Source organism: Coturnix japonica, chromosome 8 (assembly GCF_001577835.2).
Source record: "Coturnix japonica isolate 7356 chromosome 8, Coturnix japonica 2.1, whole genome shotgun sequence".
In the NCBI taxonomy this organism is placed as follows: domain Eukaryota; kingdom Metazoa; phylum Chordata; class Aves; order Galliformes; family Phasianidae; genus Coturnix; species Coturnix japonica.
In genome coordinates, this window is record NC_029523.1 from 21,624,375 (window position 1) to 21,647,108 (window position 22,734).

The 22,734-nt window shown below is 40.9% G+C and overlaps 1 protein-coding gene across 6 annotated transcripts in view; it reads right to left on the bottom strand.

Moving 5' to 3' along the window:
- RAB3B (RAB3B, member RAS oncogene family) overlaps window positions 1-22,734 on the bottom strand; it is a 38,266-nt gene that overhangs the window by 13,281 nt on the left and 2,251 nt on the right. The window contains exons 1-2 of one of the 6 annotated variants that reach the window (XM_015870580.2): window positions 21,150-21,227; window positions 16,730-16,957 (exon numbers count right to left, since the gene is read on the bottom strand). In XM_015870580.2, coding sequence (XP_015726066.2) covers window positions 16,730-16,957; window positions 21,150-21,170 — 249 coding nt within the window. In that variant the 5' untranslated portion in view covers window positions 21,171-21,227. The other 5 variants (XM_032446159.1, XM_015870584.2, XM_015870581.2 and 2 more) reach the window with 5 other exon arrangements.

The window sequence follows — 22,734 nt, forward strand, 5'->3', positions numbered from 1 at the left end:
CCAAGCAAGCTCACATCTCTACTGGGAACACAAAGAAATAATTTCATTTGAAGAGCTGTTATTTTGGAATAGTTGCAAGAATCTTAAAATAGATGCTTAGAATTTAAGTGCTTTACGAACCCAACAGTATGCACATGATGCTCAGTAATAGCAGAAGACAAAAGACCTGCTACCATTTACCATAATATTTTCTATTTTAACTACGCAGCCCAGATGTGGCTCTGTTGCACTCCTGATGCAGCTCAGTAAGCAGCTGAGAGCTCCCTGTGGGGCTGCCACGTACTTACAGTGCCATTGAGTTTCTCAGTATCACGTCTTTGCAGGATGTTTTATGTTCGTACACCTTTGTGCCTGACACTGTCTCCTCCTTTCCAGATTCCTCTTGACATCTTGAGCTTCTCTACTTGACATTTCTATAGCACACCAATCACCTTTATTGCTCACCTCCCCAATGCCTCCCCATCGTCTCCAGGCTACTTGCTGCTTCCCAGTAAAACTGGGACAGATGTTGCTGGGCACACCTTACATTGCTTTTGAGTATTAACATCTGGAAAATAAGCACTGACAGATGTTCGCACCAGTGTGAATCTCACACATTTGAAGCCAACAAATACTGAGCAGACACTGATGAGAAAAGTACTAGTGGAGAACTTCATCACATTTTAATGATTTATTAAGCAATGCAAGGCATAAAAGCTACTGACCATTTCAAACCCAATTTGCTGCTAGGCTAACATGTTTACATGTACACAAGTGGAAAAGGTCAAAGAATTGTCATCCTAGCAGGCAAAATACTAGCTGCAGGGGAGAATTTTGGTTCACTCTAGCAGCATTGTTTATGCTTTTTACAGGATTTGAGCTAGAATGTCCTGAAGTCAACAACATTACTTTCATCAGGGGTAAACCCACTGGACAGAGAAAAGCTCCATGGACTGTTGCTTTAGCACACAGTGCGCTTACCTGCTCTTCTTTGCAGAGAGCTATGGGGCTGTGTACCTGTAGTCGCGCCTGTAGACATGCCAATGAGATGAAGATATTTCAGCACCGAGGGTACATGACTTCAGAACCTAACAGCCTCAAAACATGATGAAACTACATGTAAATGAAAAGCACATTCTGCCCTCCGCTTTTCTTGCCTCACTTTGATGTTAAAGAATTAGAACACATCTCAGTTTTGGAGGCTTTAGAGCAGCAATAGAAGCTTTGGTTTCAGCTCTCTCAATATTACCCTGATGCTTTATACCACAATTCAGGCAGTGACAGGATCCAATCTTCTTTACCAGCTTTCTCAGGGACCAGAATGAGTTTCCATTTCACTGGTACTGGGGTATGAACCCCCAGACACCATTCCCAAAGAGAGCTCAGAGAAATAAGAGTTTTCTAGATTCTCATTATCTTCAGCAAGCAGGGCACAAAACAACATGCTGCAAAACTTCAACCACAGTACATACAGTTCCTGGATTCAAATAGTCAGATGATAAATATTAGATGATAAAGAACAAACACCTCAGTTCTAATCTCAAAGAGTCCTTCCACCTCACTAATGAAATCATACCAAACAGCGCTGCATTCATTAGGATAGTGTTATCAACAGATAGTGTTATATAAAATTTCTTAAATAAGATCAGGCAATGTTCTGGCACATGTTTATTTTATTTTAATTAATAAACAGACTGGCTGGAATGAGATGCAAACATAACCGACCTCCACATATGCCCTATCTTCCAAAACAGCTTATTGACAAGACCTGTGTGTGCAACCTCCATCCACGCCTGCTTCAGCAATATGTTCACTGCTGTGCACTCTGAAAATGGAAGAGGCCACATTTTTGTGTGAAAGAAGAAAAACTGCAAATATCACAGGAGCATTTGACAGACAGAGAAGCTCATCACTGTGCCAGTGAAAGAAAATGGAAGGAACCATACCAGAAGCACTACACTGCGACTCTCTATAGGGAATGGGATCTGCTGCAGAAATTGCACCTCTGGGAAGGAAACATCTCATAAAAGAAAGAGGAACTGAAATGAGCCAAAAGAACAGCGGAAAGAAACGATGTTGGAAAGGCTGGCTTACTAAAATACTTTGGAAAGTTAAGATGTGTTTGGATGAGTTAAAATAGAATGGGATATCCTCCGACCTTACAGGGCTTGTTTAGGCAAAGGCAAAGCAGGGGGGCTTCCTGGAGTGCTGGTTCATTTTGCATAGTGCTGCTTACTCAATTCTCAGATCTCCTAAAAAAACCCAACAAAGTAGAACCCACAGGTTGAGATAAAACTAATTTACTCAGATAGAAAAAAGGGAAAGGATGGGCTTTTTCAGCTGTGCCACTGATGAATTCTGTTGTGCTGATGTGCACCTGAATTCTGAACAGTTCCATAGTATAGTAATGCACAATAGTGCACAGGCTGAGAGCTGCAACCACACCATCACCACCTCTACAGCTACACAGCTGTTGAAAAGCCATTTGTTCAGATGTCTTCTCAGAATTCAGGAGCAAATTATGGGAATATAATTAATGAAATTATCTAAAGAAAACAGAAACTCGATTACAGGCTTCACACTGTGTCTCAATTAGCCTGAGCTTAGATCATAATTCTTAGGTGTTAAGAGGATTGTTAAAATAAGGAAAATGAACAAATAAAGAAAAAAAAAACCCACCAACTAGGCACAGTCATAATGTTCATAAGTAGCATCATTGTCTTACTGCAAGTATTGGAAAGCTTCAATAGTAATGCAGTTGAGCATCAGAATTTTCAAACACACACTATTATAACAAAAGGAAAGAAGAAATTCAAAAGCATTGTGTTGCATTAACTTGATAGTGCTATGGTAAATAGTTTTGCTATTTTCTAAGAAAGATTATAAAGAACACGAGTTACCATGGTACCATTGTTCCTCCCAGCTTTGTGTTTTCAACACAGAGTGAATACAATAAAGGTAATGTGGAGCTGTACTTTCTGCACTGCAAACTCATTCATCTTTTACTGTGGGAAACTGCAATAACCAGCAAAATGGTTTCTGTGGTACCAAGACAGTTTTTCAAGGAAACTTTGGACAAAACATCACATGGCTGACACATGGTCCATTTTTTTGTTCATTCTTTACAATGGAAGGAGGGGGTTGTCCCCCTTTTCTATGCCTTTTTGAGCCCCAATCTGAAGAACGGTGTCTAAGATTGAGCACACAGCTCAGAAAGATTTGGAGCTGTTGAAACCGGTCCAGAGGAGACCACAAAGATTATGAGAGGGCCAGAGCACCTCTCCTACAACAAAAGGCTGAGGGAGTTGGGCTTATTCAGCCCATAGAAGAGAAGGCTCCCGGGAGATACTGTTGTGTCCTTTCGGTACTTAAAGGGTGCTTATATACAAGATGAAAGACTACTTTACATGGTCCAAAAGCGACAGTACAAGGGGCAATGGCTTTAAACTAAGAGAGGGGAGATTCAAAGGAGAAATTTTTCACTGAGAAAGTGGTGAGGCAGTGGCACAGGCTGCACAGAGAAGCTGTGGATGCCCCATCCTTGGAGACCTTCAAGGCCAGGCTGGATGGGGCCCCAGGCACCCTGTCCTGATGGGTGGCAGCCAGCCCACAGCAGGGGTTGGGGACTGGATGTCCTGTGTCAGATGCCTATCTAGATATGACAAAACTGGTACCCAGGACTATTTTGTGTACTTCCTAAAGCAAAATACAAATTCTTCAATGACTGAAAAGTCGCTGCTGCCAGTACACATCTTGACCCTATGGAGGAACCTGGGGAAAGAGGAGCAGAGCTCCTCTCTTTCTGATCAGGTTCAATACGTCTGACTTCTTAAAACTATGCTTGTTTAATCCAGTGCTGAAACAAAGTTATCAAACTATCAGATGGTGAGATATATGAGTAGAAGCCAATATACATTTGCAGGATTGTAGCTAAGCTGATGTGACTAGGAGCATAGGAAGAATAGCAACACCAAGGAAGGCATAGCCACTCTCAGTTACTTATGAAGAAAAACGTATCATACCTAGGCTGATTTCTAGCCATGCAAAACACCAGAAAGCCTTCCAACCTACAAACTGAACATCACAACAAAAAGTTTTCAGACCCAGGTTTGAGTTGCTGAGAACTTGGAGTGCTGAATCCAACAATCTGCTTTCTCGTACAATTCTCCATGCTGTTATTACACTTCTTCAGGAAAAAAAAAAAATAAAAAAAAATCTATTAGGAATCAGTTCCAGTTAATTAAAAACTCAACGATTTCAAAGATTCATCTGGGCAGGATGCCTATACTCCATGCACTTTTAGTGGGAATTCAGTATTGCATTTGAACCATAACCTCTCCCCAAAACTTTTTAAAAAGGAGAATATTCTGGCACTTTGCAATGCAACCTCTTGGCCTGGAGGGAAAAGAATTGCTGAAAACCAGCTTTTTTTTCCAAAGACAGTGTGGCAGCAGACAGCTGTTAGTACCTGGGATCTGCAGGCTTTCACACCTCTGCATGGGGTGGGGAGCTGTGAGCCCCCAAACTCTTTGTATTACTGCAGAGCCAGCCAGGTCACCCTACTTCAGCAGAACAGCTGTTTCAAATGGAGAAGGACAAATTCCAGGCATGGAACATGCAGGTGATGTTAAACACAGTAACAGTCCCCACAGAGCAGCTTGCAGACCAGATGCTGCGAGACATAGGAAGCTGAAAAGTTAACACAAAGGCTCAATAAAAACAAATAAACAAACAGCTTTGCTCCCAGAGCTTTCCCAAAGCTTATCAGCCATCAAAGGCAGGGAAACTACTGGAATAAACTTCACATCACTGAGAAGAGCTGCATGTGATGGAAATTGCCTGCAAGCTGCTGTGAGGAAAGAAAGTAGCAGGGAAAAAAAACAACAAATGTGAGCAAAGGGTGCAGAGCTCTCTGACTTGGCATCCGAAATACAAACACTCAGTAGACATTTTCCCCTTCCACAAAACTCCCATGGTTTTTTGTGTTGTTTTTCTTTTCTTTCACATAGAGAAGATAAACACTGCATTCAAAGCAACATTTTCATTTGTACTGACAGAAGAATGTGCTGCCATCAGAAAATATTCACCTCTCTGTGCTCATCAAGGAGTAACCACTGAGGAAAGTTCCAAGAGTCCAACCCATTTTTTACTGTATTTTTCATGCATGTCATACACTCTGTCTCAACTGCGCTAGAAATTGAAACAGTCATTTAGCAATGATGGATTGTTTCTCATTAGCATATCCTCATGTCAGTAATGAACATCAATCAACTTATACCAAATTAATTCTCTATGCATTCAGTTAAAATCTGTACCATATGCTGGCTGAAACTTAACAGCAAACAAAACTGTGCTGCCGTAGAAAGGCTCTTCCTACAGCTACATCCAACAGCAACACTGAGTCAGTTTCCAGTAGAGACACATAGAGACACAAGAAAAGTGAAATCTTTCATGCAACTATTTTCAGCCAGTGCTATATAGCTGTCACAGGTTAATTATCTGACTTTGAAAGTGATCAGTATTGATCTGAGTACCTGCTGTTTTTCCCTTGGACGCAATCAAGGCTCAGAACCAAGTTTCCTTTTCAGCCAAATAACACCTCCCAGAACTGGAATTCACAAGGCAGACCTGGAGTCCCAGCTTCTGCAATGCTTGCAGGACATGCATCGTGGCGTTTAGCATCATCAGCTGCAGGGCTGCAGGAACAGGCATCCCATCAGCACTACAGCCACCCCCTTCACCCCCTGCCTGCCTTGCTGGCTTGAAGCTGGCTGGGAGGAGGACGCAACCCATTTTTATATTAAATTCACTACCATTATTTTAATGGCTCTGCTCTACACTGATTTCAGACAGCAGGAAACGTTTCTTGCCTCTCCATTCTCTTTACAAGAACCTCAATTTGTACTTGATTAGATGACTTGTTTTGCTCTCAACCAGTCACTGTCATATGCCTTACTCAATGTGTCAAGCAAACAGTATTTAAGAGACTCATAAATGCTAAACCTTTAAGAAGCTTAGGAAGAAGAAGCATAACCAAGTGTCACTGCCTGAGGCAGAAGAGTTCTTCACGAATTCTGACTGACATAAATTCAGGTGCATTTTTATGCTGGTTAACCAGAAACCAGCAGCTTCAGGAAGGAGAAAGCCTTCCTCTCCACCTTTGTGCTCAATCACCAAGGGCTGGTGAAGTTGCCACACCATCTCAAAGCAGCTGAAGAAGTTCAGCACCTGGTCCTGAGCAATACAAGCTTGCAATCAAAATGGTGGCCAGATGTTTTGAGAACAGATACAAAATGAAAGCAAAGCGCAATTGTGTACAATTCCCCTTACCAGCAAGGGAAACAACCTCCTAGCTTGGAAGCCCATCCCCCAAAAAAATCAGCTGATGGTGAACCTTCTTTTCAGTACAGTTTGTTTTCATGTATAACTGAAATGCTGAAAATACTCCTCCTCCCTTGCCTGTACAGCCAAACACGTGCGATCATTTATACCATGGAAATGTACCGCAGACTCTTTTTATGACAAGATACTCTTGATTTAGAACTTACATGTGTAATGTAAAGGATCTGCACCTTCAGAGGTCCCTGCCTTGTTGATAGGTCTTCATGCTGTGACTATAAGATGTTCTCTGACCATTCCATGTCAGAGCCTTGGAGAACTACCAACACTAGGCGTATCAGGCAGGCTCTCATACCCCACTTGCTTTTCAGTCAATACACAAACTCTGCAATGATACCTAATAGCAAATGACTTAAGCGTGGTTACAAGGAAAATAGCCTTTTGCTCCCTTCTCATTACACCTTTGGAAAGCTTCAATATCAAACTGATACGGATGCACAACCAGCATGAAATCTTTCATGTTATCAAGAGTATTCACAAGATGCATAGATATATGTGACTCCTCCTTACTTTCAAAGTTCTATACATAAACAAGTAAAATCTCCAACCACATTCAGAGTTTCCTGTTCGTTAAAATAAATAAATACAATTAAATTAAACCATACTTTCCTTTAAAAGATATCCTGTATGGAATCCTGCAAAATTAAAGTTGGAAAACTAAATTGTATCTCAGGTTGAGAAAGCAGAAAGCATGCTGCCATTCATTTCAGTCATTTGGAAGCAACTCTGAAACTGCTGAAGGCAAATTTCGTTGTAAAGTATGAAAGCTCGAGATCATCTAGTTACTACGATGAATGCCTGTTAGAGCTTCAGTTGGGACTACTGCCTTCATTTATAAAAACACAATTTCTGTTCCAACAACAGAATTAGCATAAGTGCCCTTACAGTCTTGCTCACAAGATCCATCAGCTATATCTTCTTTCTTATTCCAATCTGAGATTGACGTCAGCAACATTCACAACCTTTTGAGAACTCATCCTCCAGTTTCTACTTAATTTGATGTCTCAGAACACTTATGACTCACAAAACTTGGTGTTTAAAGCTTCAGGGCACAAAAAGTGGAAAAAGGAGAAAGGGAAAAAGGACTGCATTTAATATAGTAAAATAATAGTAAAGAGAAAAAGAAAATACGGTCGGGTGCTATATTTAGCAAGAGCAGTGCTGTACAATTAAGAACTGCAATTTTCTCTACCAATAGTCAATGAAACAAAGAAATTATTTTCTTTTCCATTCAATACTCAGTGAATTAAGAAGTCAATCATAAAAGCAGCATTAGACACACAGGATTTCCACAGCAATGATGGCCGGGCAATACTTTGGGACCATGAGAAACAAGAGAATCAAGCCTCTCAGCAGAGAGCAGACCTCTGCTTCTGGGGGAAAGCACTTCTGCAGCCAGAACTCACTGCTGGAAACAGCTCCAAACTGCAAGCATGAATCCAAAGAGCAATCTGTGCTGTGCAGAAGAACAAAACTGGAACTCATTTTTAAGCAGTAAGAGGTAGGAGATAAAGATGCAAACATAGATTCCATTCTAGTAAACACCTGCCCTTTCCTCTGCAGATAGATAGGTGCTCTGTATCCTCTGGATGACAGGAAGAACCACACTGACAGGGAGATGCATTCTTGATTGCACCTCACAGGGAGACAATGTGCTGCAATACTTCCACTCTCTGACACAATGTCCTGAGTTCCAAAGCCAGATCCACGCAAGGCCATCTTTGATGAAAACTGAACTACACTTCTTTTCCCCATAAAGAGAATATCAGTTACACAAACCCCTCAGGCCTCGACACACACTCAAATTAACATTTTTATTGTTATTAATCAAGAATTTAATAAACCAGATCTTAAAATTAACGCATCATGGGAATCTGTTCATTTAAAAATGGGAGATCCAGTGAGTCATGGCTCTGAAAAAGTCACTCAGCATCTCCCTTTGAGGGACTATTTTGAACAAATACTTCATTGAGCAATCTGATTTTCATGGACCATACATGACTCACCTGCAGTATGAAGGCAATTAAATTCATATCAAATTTCTTCTATCCATAAAAAAAACTGGATAAATTAGAAATGAAAATCTCTCACTTCTCACATTTCCCAGTGACAGTACCAGAGTATTTAGCAAATATGATATCCTAGATTTATTCACCCTTTCTTTCACATAAAAATATCGTAGAAACCCAACAATGCTGCAGTGCTTCTTGGACATGCAGATAAGAGCTAAAAAAACCAAACACCAGGAGGGTTTCTGACGTTATAACCAGCAAAACAAGTATTACCTCTTTGACTTTAGGCGATAAAGAGCTGCTCTTTTAAAGAGGAAAAAAACACACACTGCTTCTTTTAATCACCAAAGCAACTGCACTGACCCTCTTGCACTTACAGATAATGTAATATCTTCTGTTTGGAGGACACATTCTCAGTCATGAGGAATGGATGATATTGCAGGAACTTTGAAGCTCTGAAAATCTCAGTGGGAACAAAAGGGATATGTGTGTTTAATATTTTCACTATTAGAACATACAAATATCTTGTTAGTGGAAAATAAAGCTATGATGGGAGCTACAGGTGGCTGAGCCCACGTATGATGTGGATGGCATTGGGTTTAACACAGAGCCACTGAAGAGCAAATATCTGTATCATTTTTGCATCTCAGTGAAGAATTATCCAAATTACAGTTTTGGCATCCACAGTGGTGTGGATAACTTTCTTTGGATTTGTTCCCTTTAGATATCTTGTAGCTTCTCAATAGAATCATGACATCATTCTCATGCATTATTACTATTTAGATTAGAATTTAAGTAGAAAACCTGAAATAATTTCCTGAATCTCCAAATGACAGACACAGCTTTGAATGTGCTACAGTGGAAAACATAATACAAACACATCAGAACAGCAGCAAGCATTTCACAAAGGCAGGATGTCACACTGATTCTTCCTTTTCCCCCCCGAGATAAATGGTTAACCAGCACAAGTGGAAAGAAATGATTCATTCTGCACTTCCAAATCGCGAAGCCTCAGGGAAGACTAAGCACTCACCACAAATTTACTTCATTTAGTATCTTTGCAGCAGCGACTTTTCCTGCATACTGTTCTCAAGATGAAGGACATTCTTAAGAAGGCGGCACACATTTTAGCTGAGGATTACAAGCCTTAAACAAGCATGGATTTTGAGCTGTGACATAATTACTGCACAGCAGTTGGATATGGGCACCAGTATAGAAATACCACTCATTTGGTAGCACTGAGTTCCTGTTATCAGCCAACCCAAAAGAGTCCCTTCTGTGCTTTACATAAAGTTTCACAGTTAGGTAAACAACCCTAGACAGGATTTGGTCAGGAAGGGTGTATACAAACAGGCAGAGGAGCTCTGCCAAATGCATGTTCCTCTTCCCAGGAAGCACAATGCCCTGACACAAACAGCCTTTCAAGGTTGCAGCCCATCTGGCTTTCAGGCTGTCACAGAGGGGTTGGTCTGCAGCTTCCTGCCCGCAGAGCCCAGCCTTACTGAGCTTTCTGCACTGCCTACAATCCACCAAACAAGTTCCCACACTTTTTGGAATCAGTGCTTTCAGAAGGAATACAATTCCCACATGTAACATAAACCTTCAGTCTTGGGCAACTTCAAATAACATGGAAATAAGCTAGATACATAGCAGGACTGAGTCTGACACACTGCATTTGTCCCGTTGCCAATTGGAACCAGCCCCATGGCTGTGCTGAAGGGATGGAGCGCAGTGGTTCAGGCAGCAGAAAGCAAATCACAGCAGCTTCACAAGCCAGCAAAGACTAGGAGGGATGCAGAAAAGTATACAGGTAAACGTTCATCGTGCCCTTTTATGCAGGAGCATCTCAAATGCAATCTTTGATCAGTCCTGCCTGGCTATAAATTTCCACCACTGTTATTCCATCCTCACTGCATCAACTGAGTATGAGAGGATTGAGACACTGGCACAGGCTGCTCTGTGAGGCTGTGAATTCCCCCTTCCTGGATGCATTCAAGGCCAGGCTGGATGGGGCTTTGGGCAGCCTGGTCTACAGGGAGGTGTCCCTGCCTGCAGCAGGGGGTTGGAACTATGTGAGCTTAAATGTCCCTTCCAACACAAACCATTCCTTGATACCATGATTCTGTGAACTGACTGCATGCTGTCTCACAGCCAGAATGCTTCTTTTCTAAATAGAAAACATAAATCAACTTTCTGTCTTTTCCTCACCTCTTCTTGTTCACTCCTCTGCTCAACTCAACTATGTCAAATTCTGTTACAGATGTATTCTACCAGATCTATCCTTACAGTTAACGCAGAGGTGTTTACAAAGGTGCTATCTGACTTCTGCATAACACAGAGCCGAGTGGAAACTACAGGATGAGCAATGCAGCCTTACAGAAGAACATACAGCATGAAGGTAAAATGCACAGCAAGGAAGCAGTTTAGCTTTTGGTGGTAACTCCAATGCGAAAGTTTTGTTTTGTTTTTTGCCTTCCAATAACTCAGACCAGCTCTAGAATTAAAATAGTAATAAAAACAATCCCAAATACACATAATAGGATCTATTTCTCTTTCTTTTCTGTTGCAAAGAAACATTAGAAAAAAATTTAAAACGGACCTGCAGACAAGTGGGCAATGGAGTTCCAGGGACTCACAAAGCCACCTCCAAGCAGCCCAGCACCATTCAGCACAGAGCACCATGCTGTTACCATGGCACTCAAACACCTGGTACCTTCAGATGGTGTTATCACCCATCTGCAGAGCAACAGAGAGGAAACAGCAGCTGCATCTATGAACAAGCCACACAGAAGCAGCATTAGGGTGAATAACCTGCCTGGTAAGCACCCTGTGCAGATCCTCTTCATGTTTTAGCACTATGGCTAGAAGAGAGTTCTGGGGACCTGTTTGTTTAAAGAAAAGACAAAAACAGATGATTTTATGTTGTGGATAAGGAATAATATTACAATTTCCCTTGTGCTAGAAGGATCATCGCTCATTCCTCTTTCCAATAATACAACAGATGCTTCAGGGTTATGCATACGACCTTCCCTCCCCATGACTAAGCACAGCCCTTGTTGATAGAAGTACAGAAAAACAGTGATCAATATCTGGAAACTAAATTCACGGTGTTTAATGAGTCAGAATGATGTTAAGTAGCTAGACAGCACAAAATAACTGAAAAAGTTCCCACTGCTAAATGCCAAGTACTCCACTTGTACTACAGAGTGCAACTGCTCCCACCTCAACACCAGATCCTGTGCTCAAGTTCACTGTTTTTGCCTCTAAATTCAGCCTTTCAGCCTACTCAGAAGTTTGTATGTATAGCACTATAGACAACACAGTGCATGAAAGGTACAAATGTGACTAAGCTCATGAAGTAGTTGCATTTTCTCTATTGACCAAAAACTTATGATACAGGTTAAGTATGTGCTCACTTGATGCAAGCACTATGAGAAGTCATAACTTCAATTCACAGTACTATCTTGTAACTCATCACAGCGTAACCTGGCATATTTACACACAGAATATGTCTAGTCATTATTTCACTGTTTTATCTTTTACATAACATTATAACAACAGTGATTCTGACCAGACAGGGACCATTTTCCTGAAAGGCACCAAGCAGGGTCAAATACTCCATATTCCTGATAACTCTGCCAAGGTGTAGCACACAAAGATGCTATGCCCTGCAATGAGATCATTTCCAATACCGTAAACTGGAATAATTCCAGTGTATCAGAGCTCAATTGAAGATGAATCTGGCCTTCACTGTAATGCAGACTTATAATGAGATAACAATGGGATTGAGGTGATTAACTATAAACAGAAATAAACCTGAAGAGATAACTGTTTAAATGCCAACATAGGAATGCCCCGCTCAGCAAGCTTAGGCTATTAAGCAAATTCAATAGCCTCCAAAAACAATAGCAGAAAGACTTCATTATTTTTTAAGCAAGTAGAAAAATTAACCATGAAGGTTTTTCTTGCTACATTTTTCCATCTCTTCCTTTTAGCACTGTTTTAAATCTAATCCTAAACAACATTCAGCGTGGCATGAGGATCAAGTCCTTCCCAAAGCAGGAGCATCACTACTGAGATATGACCAAGCCATTGGTTTGAATTAGTTTCAGTACTTCTTCTCTGGTCAGATCTTCCACACATTGTTTTAACATCAGAAGCAGTGCTTCATATCCATTCAGCCACGATGATTTTTCTTCTTGGGACCCATTAACCCCCCAGTGCTGCAGATAAGATACAACCCTCACCTCCCTTACAAGGAGGAACATTGGTTTTTTTTACTAATGTAACCTCATCCATTTTAGTTCTTTGCCTTATGAGTAAAATCAGAGAATCTCACAACAGCTGTGAACCCACTGAGCAGAATCAGGCTCACTGAATATCTGGAGACATCCTTCACTATTCCATCTATACATTAAAATTACAGAACTCGTCTTTTTTTAGAAACGAGCTTTGTGCAAGCATCTGAGTTTAAAGTCAGTGCTAATAAGGAACTTATCAAAAACGTGATGGAAATGGGATGCCAGGGGAATAGATATTCTCTCACCTGAAACGCATAATTAGCTTTTGCTTAAGTGTGCAATTAACATTAAAATTTACAATCAAGTATGATGGTGTTCTAAATTTACCTCCTTTAAATGAAAAATAATGAACTGAGTTACCGGCGTTACTTTTTAGAGTCTCTGCCCTGTGAGTAGAGCTGCACAGCAACACCCTGTCATCCCTGTCAGCCAGGCAACAAGTGACACAAAAAGCTTTTTTAATACACTGCATATTTGCCTTGGAGATGGTTACACAGCTTGGCGTTTATTTTGGCTTACACTTTCCTGTGTTGTAATGGTAACTGCCAAGCAGCATAATTAGCTGTTGTCGTATTTCTGTTGGTAAAGATCCTTCCCACAAAAACAGAGCAATGATGCTTTGTACCCTCTTCCCAGCTGTGGCACACATGTCCCAGACCTCCACCCAAGCACCTCAGACACCTACAGGTTTCAGCAATTAAGCCATAGAAATAGCTTTGTTAACAGGAAAGTAAAAGTTGTACTTATCCCAGTAGTTTAAATCTGATGAGCAGCATCTTAAAAGAAATATCATTCTGTAGAGTCATAGACTGGTTTGGTTTGGAAGGGACCAATGTTGCTTCTGAACAGCACATCCCTTTTGCCTTTCAATCTGAAGTTAAATTTGGCCTCAAATTGCTTAAGGGGGCTGCAAGTAATTTCAACTGTGATATCAGCTGTTGATGTCTGTATTTAGTTATGCTTATTATTAATCACATATATATTTATGGCACATGCAACAAAAATGAGACCTGTGTAGGGTGCTGTACAGAAGTACAACACAGTGCAATTAAATTCCTCACACAAATCATACACTGTGCTGTGCCCAAACTGGGATGGTGTGCAGGTGTTTGGGGCTCAGCACTGACACTGATTCTCCATTAGTCAATCTGCACTGCTAACCAAGGAGCTCATGGAATTAACCTAGATTGAGCCAGCGTGAAGGACCAGACTTTGTCCTCTCAGCACTGTGTTGCTCTAAAGTTCTGCTGTTATTACTTACGAGCAATAGACATCAAAACGTGCAGAAGGAAAAGAAAAACATAGATATCTCACTGCTCTCACATGAAGCCAAAACCTTTTACTCATTCACCTTGCTTCCACTTGGATCTGGCTGGAGTGGCCTTGACTAGCTGCTAGGCAACCTGTGCACTGCATTTAGTGGGAACTGCATGTGTTTGCTAAGGATGTAATAATGCTGCCTTTGAGATTTATTCATAATAAAACGATGAATATCTGAAATTATAGCAGCTTTCTTTTCTGATCACTAACTACAGCTCTGGGAAAACAAAACTGGTTGTCAGGAACAAAAGCAGCCACACGTACAGCACACATACAGAGAGGGATAATAAAGCAGCTCCCAAATATATCGTTAGGGAGATGTTTTATGTGGAACTATTATTACAGCTGGCAGTGCTATAAAAAGTGTCTAATCCTATATTTATGCAGATATGAGAATATCTACATAATATTAATATATTTACATAAATAATATTCTAAATTAGAAAGAATAATTAACAAACCTCATCCAGCTACAATATGAACTTTCTCAGTAAAGGTCATTTATGCAATTTACATCAAATCACCACTCCAAAGCAAGACAGGAAAGATTTGAAATTAAAGCACAATCAAGAGATCTTACAGTTACCTTTAAAGAAAAAAAAAACAAAAACAACACAAAACTATCCAGTATAATCCCTCTCAGGAGCACTTTACAGCACCCATGGACTGGGAGGTGGCTCCTCAGAGCAGTGATCCTAAAAGGGCTCCTCTCTTGGCTTTATGCAGATATTTGAAATGGTTCCTTTGAAGACCTGCACCTTCTCTTTCCTTCCTTAGTTTCAGATTCAATCTGATTCAGTTTAGATTTACCAATATTAAGAAGCCAACGTAACTGGAAAGTTACAAATAAAGCAGTAAAGGGAACTACACACACAAACTCAATAGCAACTGTAAATCATCTTAAAAAGTACATCAGTAGACAAGCTGGTAGAAAGATTCCTCATTCCTACATAGAGGAATGGAATTTTGCTATGCTACTGGCTCCACACTACTACATGAAACCTGAAGAATGCACTGAAATTACACAGAATTAGAGAAGAGCATGAGTCAGTCTGGAAACTGTCAAGCACTTACATTAATCTTTTACTGAAAATAAATGTAGAATCAACAGTGTTGCTGGTTAACTCCAGTATTACAGGTCACACAGCTTGCACCCACCAAGGAATCAGCCTGACATCTCTCTCCTTAAGTTTAAGGTTATTAAAGTCTTGTTTTCCTGAAATCTTCAAACATTTACTTAAAATTAGTGCTTAAATCACTTTAATCACAGTATCTTTGCAAAAAACCAGAAATCTTTCACAGTGCTTTCTGTTTTGATTTTAAGCAATTTATTATTTTATTGTCTGAGATCAAGAAAAATCAAACACAGGATAGATTTCTTCAATTGCTCGATGGGCCTCAGCTCCAAATGTCCTCGTTTCCCAGACCTTAAACAAAATCAAGCAGATCCATGCCAGGTTATCTATATTCATTTCAGTACCAGAATTTAGCAACACAGTCAGGATCTTTCATTATGTAATTTGCTGTACGTTGTACCCAGCAACACATAAAATGAATCATACAATTGCAGTAAACAATAATAGAGTTCTGCAGTTTAGATTCTCACTCTGGATTCAAAATAGCCACAATGAAAAGGGTGATTTAGATGCAGTAATAAGAGATCAAATATAAATCAAGCTTCATGGATGAATAAGAAGACTGACCTTAGCTGGCTGCGATAAGGTTTTGATAGAAATGCTATGCAGTTTCAACTAATCTTCAGTTCTGACCTTTAAGCTTAAACTTGTGGGAGAAACCATGAAACAGCTGTTTGATGTCGGTGAGCTAGCTCTGAGAAATCATTTAAAAGAAGGGCAGCCTGATATCTTATTGCAGATATTTTCTTTTTATATAAAATAGAAGAATCTTGCTAACTGGAACTGCAGCTGGAGCCCCGTGGTATTCTGAAATGTGTCAGTGCAAGCATAGGTTTTTTAAACACACTGTAATCCATTGGGACACAGAGAGTTAAGGATTGTCAGAACAAACACTATGGCACAAATGCAACTGAAGTCATTTGCCAATTTGTAGAATGAAAGAGCACAACTGGTTTCCATGAAAGGAAACGCAATGAGCTATTGACACAATTGCTCAGCCTTGATCCTCCACTCTGAAGCTCAGGAACATTTTATTTTTTTAAACTGGGCCAGAAGGCTGACATTCAAGTCAGACAAGGAACTATGAGCAGAGGGTCCCTCTGGCTCTCCTGCTCAAACTCTCTTCCCATTCGATTCACCAATAAGCCATTTCTGTCAAGGCAGTTTGAAGCATACCTCTGCACAGAAAGGTCCCAGTGCCTTATTCAAAGGCTGTTTAATGACAGCAGAAGCTGTGTCTAGAGATCACTCACTCAGAGCTCACTCAAAAGGTTCTACAAAAAGGCTAATCATTTGCATTGGGTTTTACTTCTGTTTAATAATGCAGTGACCCCTGACACTGAAGAGCATCAGCTTAAGACAAAATCAAGGGTCCCATCGGTCAAGTGAAGCAGCAATACAAAGAGAACTTACTAAGCTATACTGCAGAAATAAAAAAAAGAAAGAAAAAGTCACACAAAACACAAGGACAATAAAATCTATATGAATAACAACAACAACAACACCTAATCTCCACGCAAGCTATTTTTTACTGCCATATCTTTGCTGGGTTTAATATAAAATGCTTTTGAAAATGCTNTACCCAAATCTGCAGTTTTACCCGCTTGTCATTCCTATAAACTGTTTTCACTTTGAAGTCAATTCCTACTGTGCTGACGAAGGCCGGTGTAAAAGTGTCATCGGCATATCTGAAGAGGAAGGATGTTTTACCCACGCTGCTGTTGCCAATGATGAGGATTTTGAACATGTAATCAAAGTTCTGATCCGAAGTATCTTTCTGCCTGTATCTGGCATCTGTTACTGAAGCCATCTGAAAAACAAAAGAAAAAAAAGGACAGTTCAGTACTTGTTTTCTCTAATTGCATGCCATATGTTTAGCTTATCTCTCATATTTCTAATGATGTAAGCACTGCATCTACTGAAGAAAGAGCAACATACCTTGAAAACTTCTTTTAAATAATGCCTATAAATTTCTGCTATCCACTTGTAGTTCTAAGATCTCCGGACCCAAGAAATACACCTGTTGCACTGCTTTGTATGTAGGAGAATAACAGATGGCTGCTGCAGTCTGTTCTGATAGTACTGGGGAAACAGCACTCTTTACTCCAGCGGCAGGTTGCCATTTCTGTTGCTCCCATAAATAAGAACCACAACAAGAGCTAAAATCTCTGACACTGCATCCAGCTTTGCTGTTCGTGGGACAGCCACTGAGGCAAGTGAAACTAAATAATCCTTTTTAAGACTGTTAAGGAAAATCTGCATTTTCTTCTGCATGCTCATGCACCATACTTATGAAAGTTCTACCCTCCATATGCACAGATTAAAAAGAATCAAAACATAGCAACAGGAGCAGATGAAACACTGGTAGACAAAAGAAATTTTAGCTAACAGCTGCAAATCCATCCGACAGCTACCTACTCTCAAGACAGCAATTAAACAGAACATGCATAAAACGCTGCAGGCAGCATTTCTAAAGGTAGATGATCCCTTTAGATCAGCTAAAGGGAGCAGGGAGTTGGAGGACACAGGTGAATGCAGAGAAAAGATACAGCCTCAGATTCTTCCTCCTCTTGTGATCCTAAACTAGATTCAGAAACCAGAAAGTAATCACAGAGTCTGAAACCTCAACACAGCAGCAACTCACCAAGCAACCCTGGGCTCCTCTGTAGCTTCACAGCTCCAACATTCAGCAGAAGACAAGTCCCTGCCTTTTCATCTCTATTTGTACCACAGCAGAAGACAACGACGCAGACTGAACTAACTACAGAGAGGAGAGAGAGCAAGTTTCATCCTGCAGTGTGCCACAGTTTTGATCACTGATGCTGTTTCAAAATCCATCTGCTGTCAGACAGATTAAGGTTTGGCTCCTTATTAGGAGTGAGGGCTTTCTGCAAACAGGGGAAGCAGCAGATCAGATCTGATAAGCAGCTGCTTGTCCACTTTCTTATCAAATCTTGCTCACACATTCAATTTCACCTGCTGAAAAAAGTGTTTAATATCCATTGTATTTAAAAAGCTATAAACCCAAAACACTGTCCAAAGCCAGGTTACGCTGATATCCCAATTCAAATTAAGTTCCCAGCAGAGGGGAAACAAAGTGTTGTGCGTGTTTTATTTAAGTTTAAACTGAGTTGGTTTTGCTTTATCTCTGATTACACACCTGCAACATTCCCACAAAGAAAAGGCCACACAGACCTTTCACAGGCTGTGATTATGAGGACAGCTCTGAAGAGCTCCAGCAGCAGCTTGATACCCAACATCTGCACTGCATGTAGTCGCATCTTCCCACAAGCAGTTAGTTCTCTGCAGGATACAATCCAGCACTGATACACACAGTTCTCAACTTCAGCTGCTGGTCAGTGCTTGCAAACGCTCCAAAACAACCTAAGTACAAGTTTTCTTCTCACCAGCGCATCAGAAAAGCACTTTTCTATTCATCTCTTATAGCTCTTAACACATTTCAGCATCCAGTTGACTTCCACGCACACACTCAGGTGCACACATTCAGTCCCTCAGCTCAAATCTTAGAAATCTCAGCTGCAGAAATCAGGAATCCAGATTAGTTGATTAATGCCATCACTCAGCTGGAGTATAATGCAAAGTCCTCTGAATAATTTATCTTCCTCGTACAGAGATAGAATTCCACAAGTGCCATTGACAGTGCACCTGCACTTGATAGCAAACAAACAAAAATCTCTACTTCTCCATTTCAAGTCTCTGTGAGTGGAGAAGTGAGATGCCTTCATTACTAAAAGCATGGCAGATTAGATTTAGAGGTAGACTGAGTTTTCCACTCATCAGTGTCTTCTTCCTATCACCAGCTTTATGGAAACCACCTGCAAACTTCAAGCCATTCTTTTAACTGACACTCTGCTGCTTCCATTACCCCCCTAGATTGCTCTAATCAAAAGCGTACCTGGCTACAAATGCCACTCTCCAATCCCAGTTAGAAAAGCAATTACAGAACGCGACCAGCTGGAGCAGCTTTGTTAGAGGCACAATGCAGAAAATAAGATCAGAGGATACTTGCAGAGGATGCGGTGCAGTTGTCATAGAAGCACACCTCTTGCTGCCTGGCACCGGGAGCTGGGCTGTGCGTGAGATGCTGCAGGTTCTGTAACATCACAGGCAGTGCTGGAGCACAAGTATTTCAAAGAGAATTCCACCTCCTTGCTTGAATTTGGCTTTTCCTTCCTCCTTCTCCTCCTCTGATCACTGAAGTGAAACTGGAAGGACGGCGTCACGAATTTCTGATGGCACATCATTACTGAAGCTGCACTCAACAAGCATTTGGGCTGAAAGCCTTCAGAGGGCTAACCCAGAACTTGTGCTCAAATCCCCAAGCCAAGACTCCCAATTCCTTTCTCCAGTCCCCACCTTCCTCTCACTCTCTTGCTGCTCCAGGCTTTCCCTTGTCAGGACTCCACAATGAACTGGTTCAGAGAACAGGCAGATCCCAGCTGAAAATAATTCCTCCTTCAACTTCTCCTGTTCTGTGGGGCTGCTTCTGAAGTTGGTTCAGCTCCTGATGCAGCACAACTGGGGGAGCCAAGCAGGGGTCACTGAGCAGTGGGATGGCAGTCACTAAGCCACTGAGATGAAGGTCATCGAATCATTATGGTGCTAGAAGACCTCTAAGATTACCAGGTTTAATCCCAAGCCCACTGGTTGTGTACCTCAGTGCCACAGCTGTGAACACCTCCAGTGACGGTGACCCCACCACCTCCCTGGGCAGCCTGTGCCACTGCATCACCACTATTGCCGAGAAGGAATTTTTCCTAATATCCAACCTGAACCTCTCCTAGTGCAACTTAAGGCATCACTTAAAACAGGCTCACATGGATGGCACTTATACTTCAAACTGCAGAGAAAGAAATATCTGCAATATTAACGTGATCAATCTATGCACTCTGTATATTACACATGCTGTGTAATTCTGACAACTGCAGCTTCTTTTAATATTTTTCACTGCTTTATGTTTAAAGCCCAAACTGACATTTACCACAAATGCTTCGTGTTATATACCAGTGGCAATTTAAAAACGATAGCTTAACTGTTTTGTCATCATCAGATCACCCTATTTCAAAGTCAGAACCTCCTTTTTCTTACTTCCATCTTACTGCTCCTGCACTCAAGATCAGCCAACAAAGAACAGAAAGAAAGGCAGTCTATCACTTAAAAGGACTAAGCAGTAACAGCATGGAACAAGAGAAGAGGCACAGTCACAAGTACAGCTGTTCCTATTTGACTCCTGGCTATCCACAGTCACTGACAAATGTGGAAGGAAGAGAAAAAGATCACCAGATACACTCACTTAAAAGGAGAAATAGTAAAGCTAAGTAAAGGCAGAGGCAGAAAACAAATTACATAGTACTGAAGTCAACATGCAGCACTACAGACAAATAGATCAGCAGTGTGCCAAGGCTCACAGGAACATGGTCAGGAGCACTGGAGGCAACTCTGAGAATGATACAATGACAGAAACCATGCTGTAAGGTACAGGGCAGGGAAGAAACAAAAAGCAGCTAAACAAGAGGACTCCGTCACCCCTTCTGTTCAGAACTGAGCAGTAATCCACAAAAGACATTGCTCACATGCAGCATCACCTCTTTTCTATAGACTTAATTTTGTTGTTTTTTTTTTCCAATAAGGTATTGAGAAGTATGTCTACATTAAAAATATCCCTGATCACAAGCTCCACATGTAAGTCAATTCTCTGTTCTAAGAACCCATTCCTTTATGTGCTCTATCGTCTGAAAAAAATGAAGTGTTGATGTTTTGGTTTTTTTTCCATTTCAGGACTAAAACTAAATTCTGAATAAGATCTCTATCTACTAATGGAATTTTACAGCCAATACACGCTGTCCTAAGACGAAAGCTCATAAAGGAAATAAGGCCGTGCCCTTAAGGTCTTATATGCTAGGACTACAAGAGAGATTTATCAGAAGCAGAAAACACAGAATGAGCTATTAGCATAAGTATGGCAAGCAAGCAATAGTTACCAATTTAGATCTATAATCCATGAGACAGATGGAGGCTTTGCTGTGAGTTATATGAATCAAGAGTGGTCACTGTTGAACCTGCGATGTAGAAGCAAAAGGATTACTATGTTCATGATAAAGATGGATAACGAGAATATTACGTAAGACACTAATGAGTAGATAGATTAGACTGCAAACACGCTGCTGTATAAAGGTCTGAACTTCCTGCACTAGAAGTAGAGGGGAAAGCCCTGCAGCACACAAAGCAAAGAGAAATGGTGTTTGAGTTTGTAATAGATACTGAGATAACGGTAGGTAATTGAAGCTACCTATAAATTTTAAGCAAAATTTATTAAAAAGAAGTCATCTAGGTTAATCTGAAGTTTAATTTCCTTCGATGCTCTAGAAGACAGGAATTGTTACACCCTACTTCCTCTCTGAAGGAAAGAGAGCCACAGAGCACCTGAAATGCACCTGTATGTACTTCTGTTTTGCACAGACTGGGTCAAAGTCTACTGCATGGCGATTACAAATGGACATGTATTTGCAACCCCCTTACAGCACATCTATATAAAAATACCTGCCTTAAAGCAATTTTTATTCCAGATTTAGACCAGAAAAGTGTTATTCATTCCTCTTTCTCACACTCACTCTGACCTAAAGGCCAATTTCATCTCTGATCCATTTCCTCTCCATAAAACAAGGGTGAACCCCTCTGAGCTACCTCGATTTGCACTGCACCGCCTTGTGCAGTCACAGAATCACAGAATGACCCGGGTTGGAAGGGACCTCAAGGATCATGTAGTTCCAACCCCCCCTTGCCTGGCAGGGCCACCAAACATACACCTTTACTAGATCAGGATGCCCAGGGCCACGTCCAACAGTACAGCAGTGTGCTGTAACACCCAGGTAAACTCACTTTCTAGAAATAAGCTGCTGTCACCTATTCTAGGTAGCAATTTAGAACCAGCGAGGACAAATCCCTTCTCATGACCCACACAATTGATAAGTGCCCCACCTGGCTCACAAAGGGGCACCTGGTAGCCCAGACTACCCCACATTTTGCTTGTTTCTGGCTCTGTGTTCTCACAGCCCTCTCCTCTGCAGTAGTTGTTCTCTGGAGCTGCCTCTGTCTCTCACTTCAGCACAGCAATGGTTGCAAGGAACCTTATTTTTGAAGCATCATTCAAACAATTTAATTGCTACATCTAGAACAAAAAAGTCAGTGTAAACACAGAATTTTGTTTTTATTAACTGCTTTATTATTGGATTCCGTAAATCATCACAATTAGATTTTTGTAGTGGATTTAGTCTGGAATTTGCACACAATGATTTAAGTTGTACATATGAATGAATATATAATATGCCAATGAGCAATAAGATTTGTTACTAGGTGATTAAATTTGAGAACAAAAGCTTTAAAAAGTCTGCTAAGAATTTGCTGGATGTGGAACAAAACTCAAGAACCTGTGGCTGTTGTCCCTGTTCTATCAGATCTCTATATTCATAATTACAATGTGCAAGGCACCAGGCAGAGGCTGTTAGATGGATTTCCTCAGGGCATGTTTTCCTCCCTGTCTGGAACCACGCCTCTCCCATTTCCTGC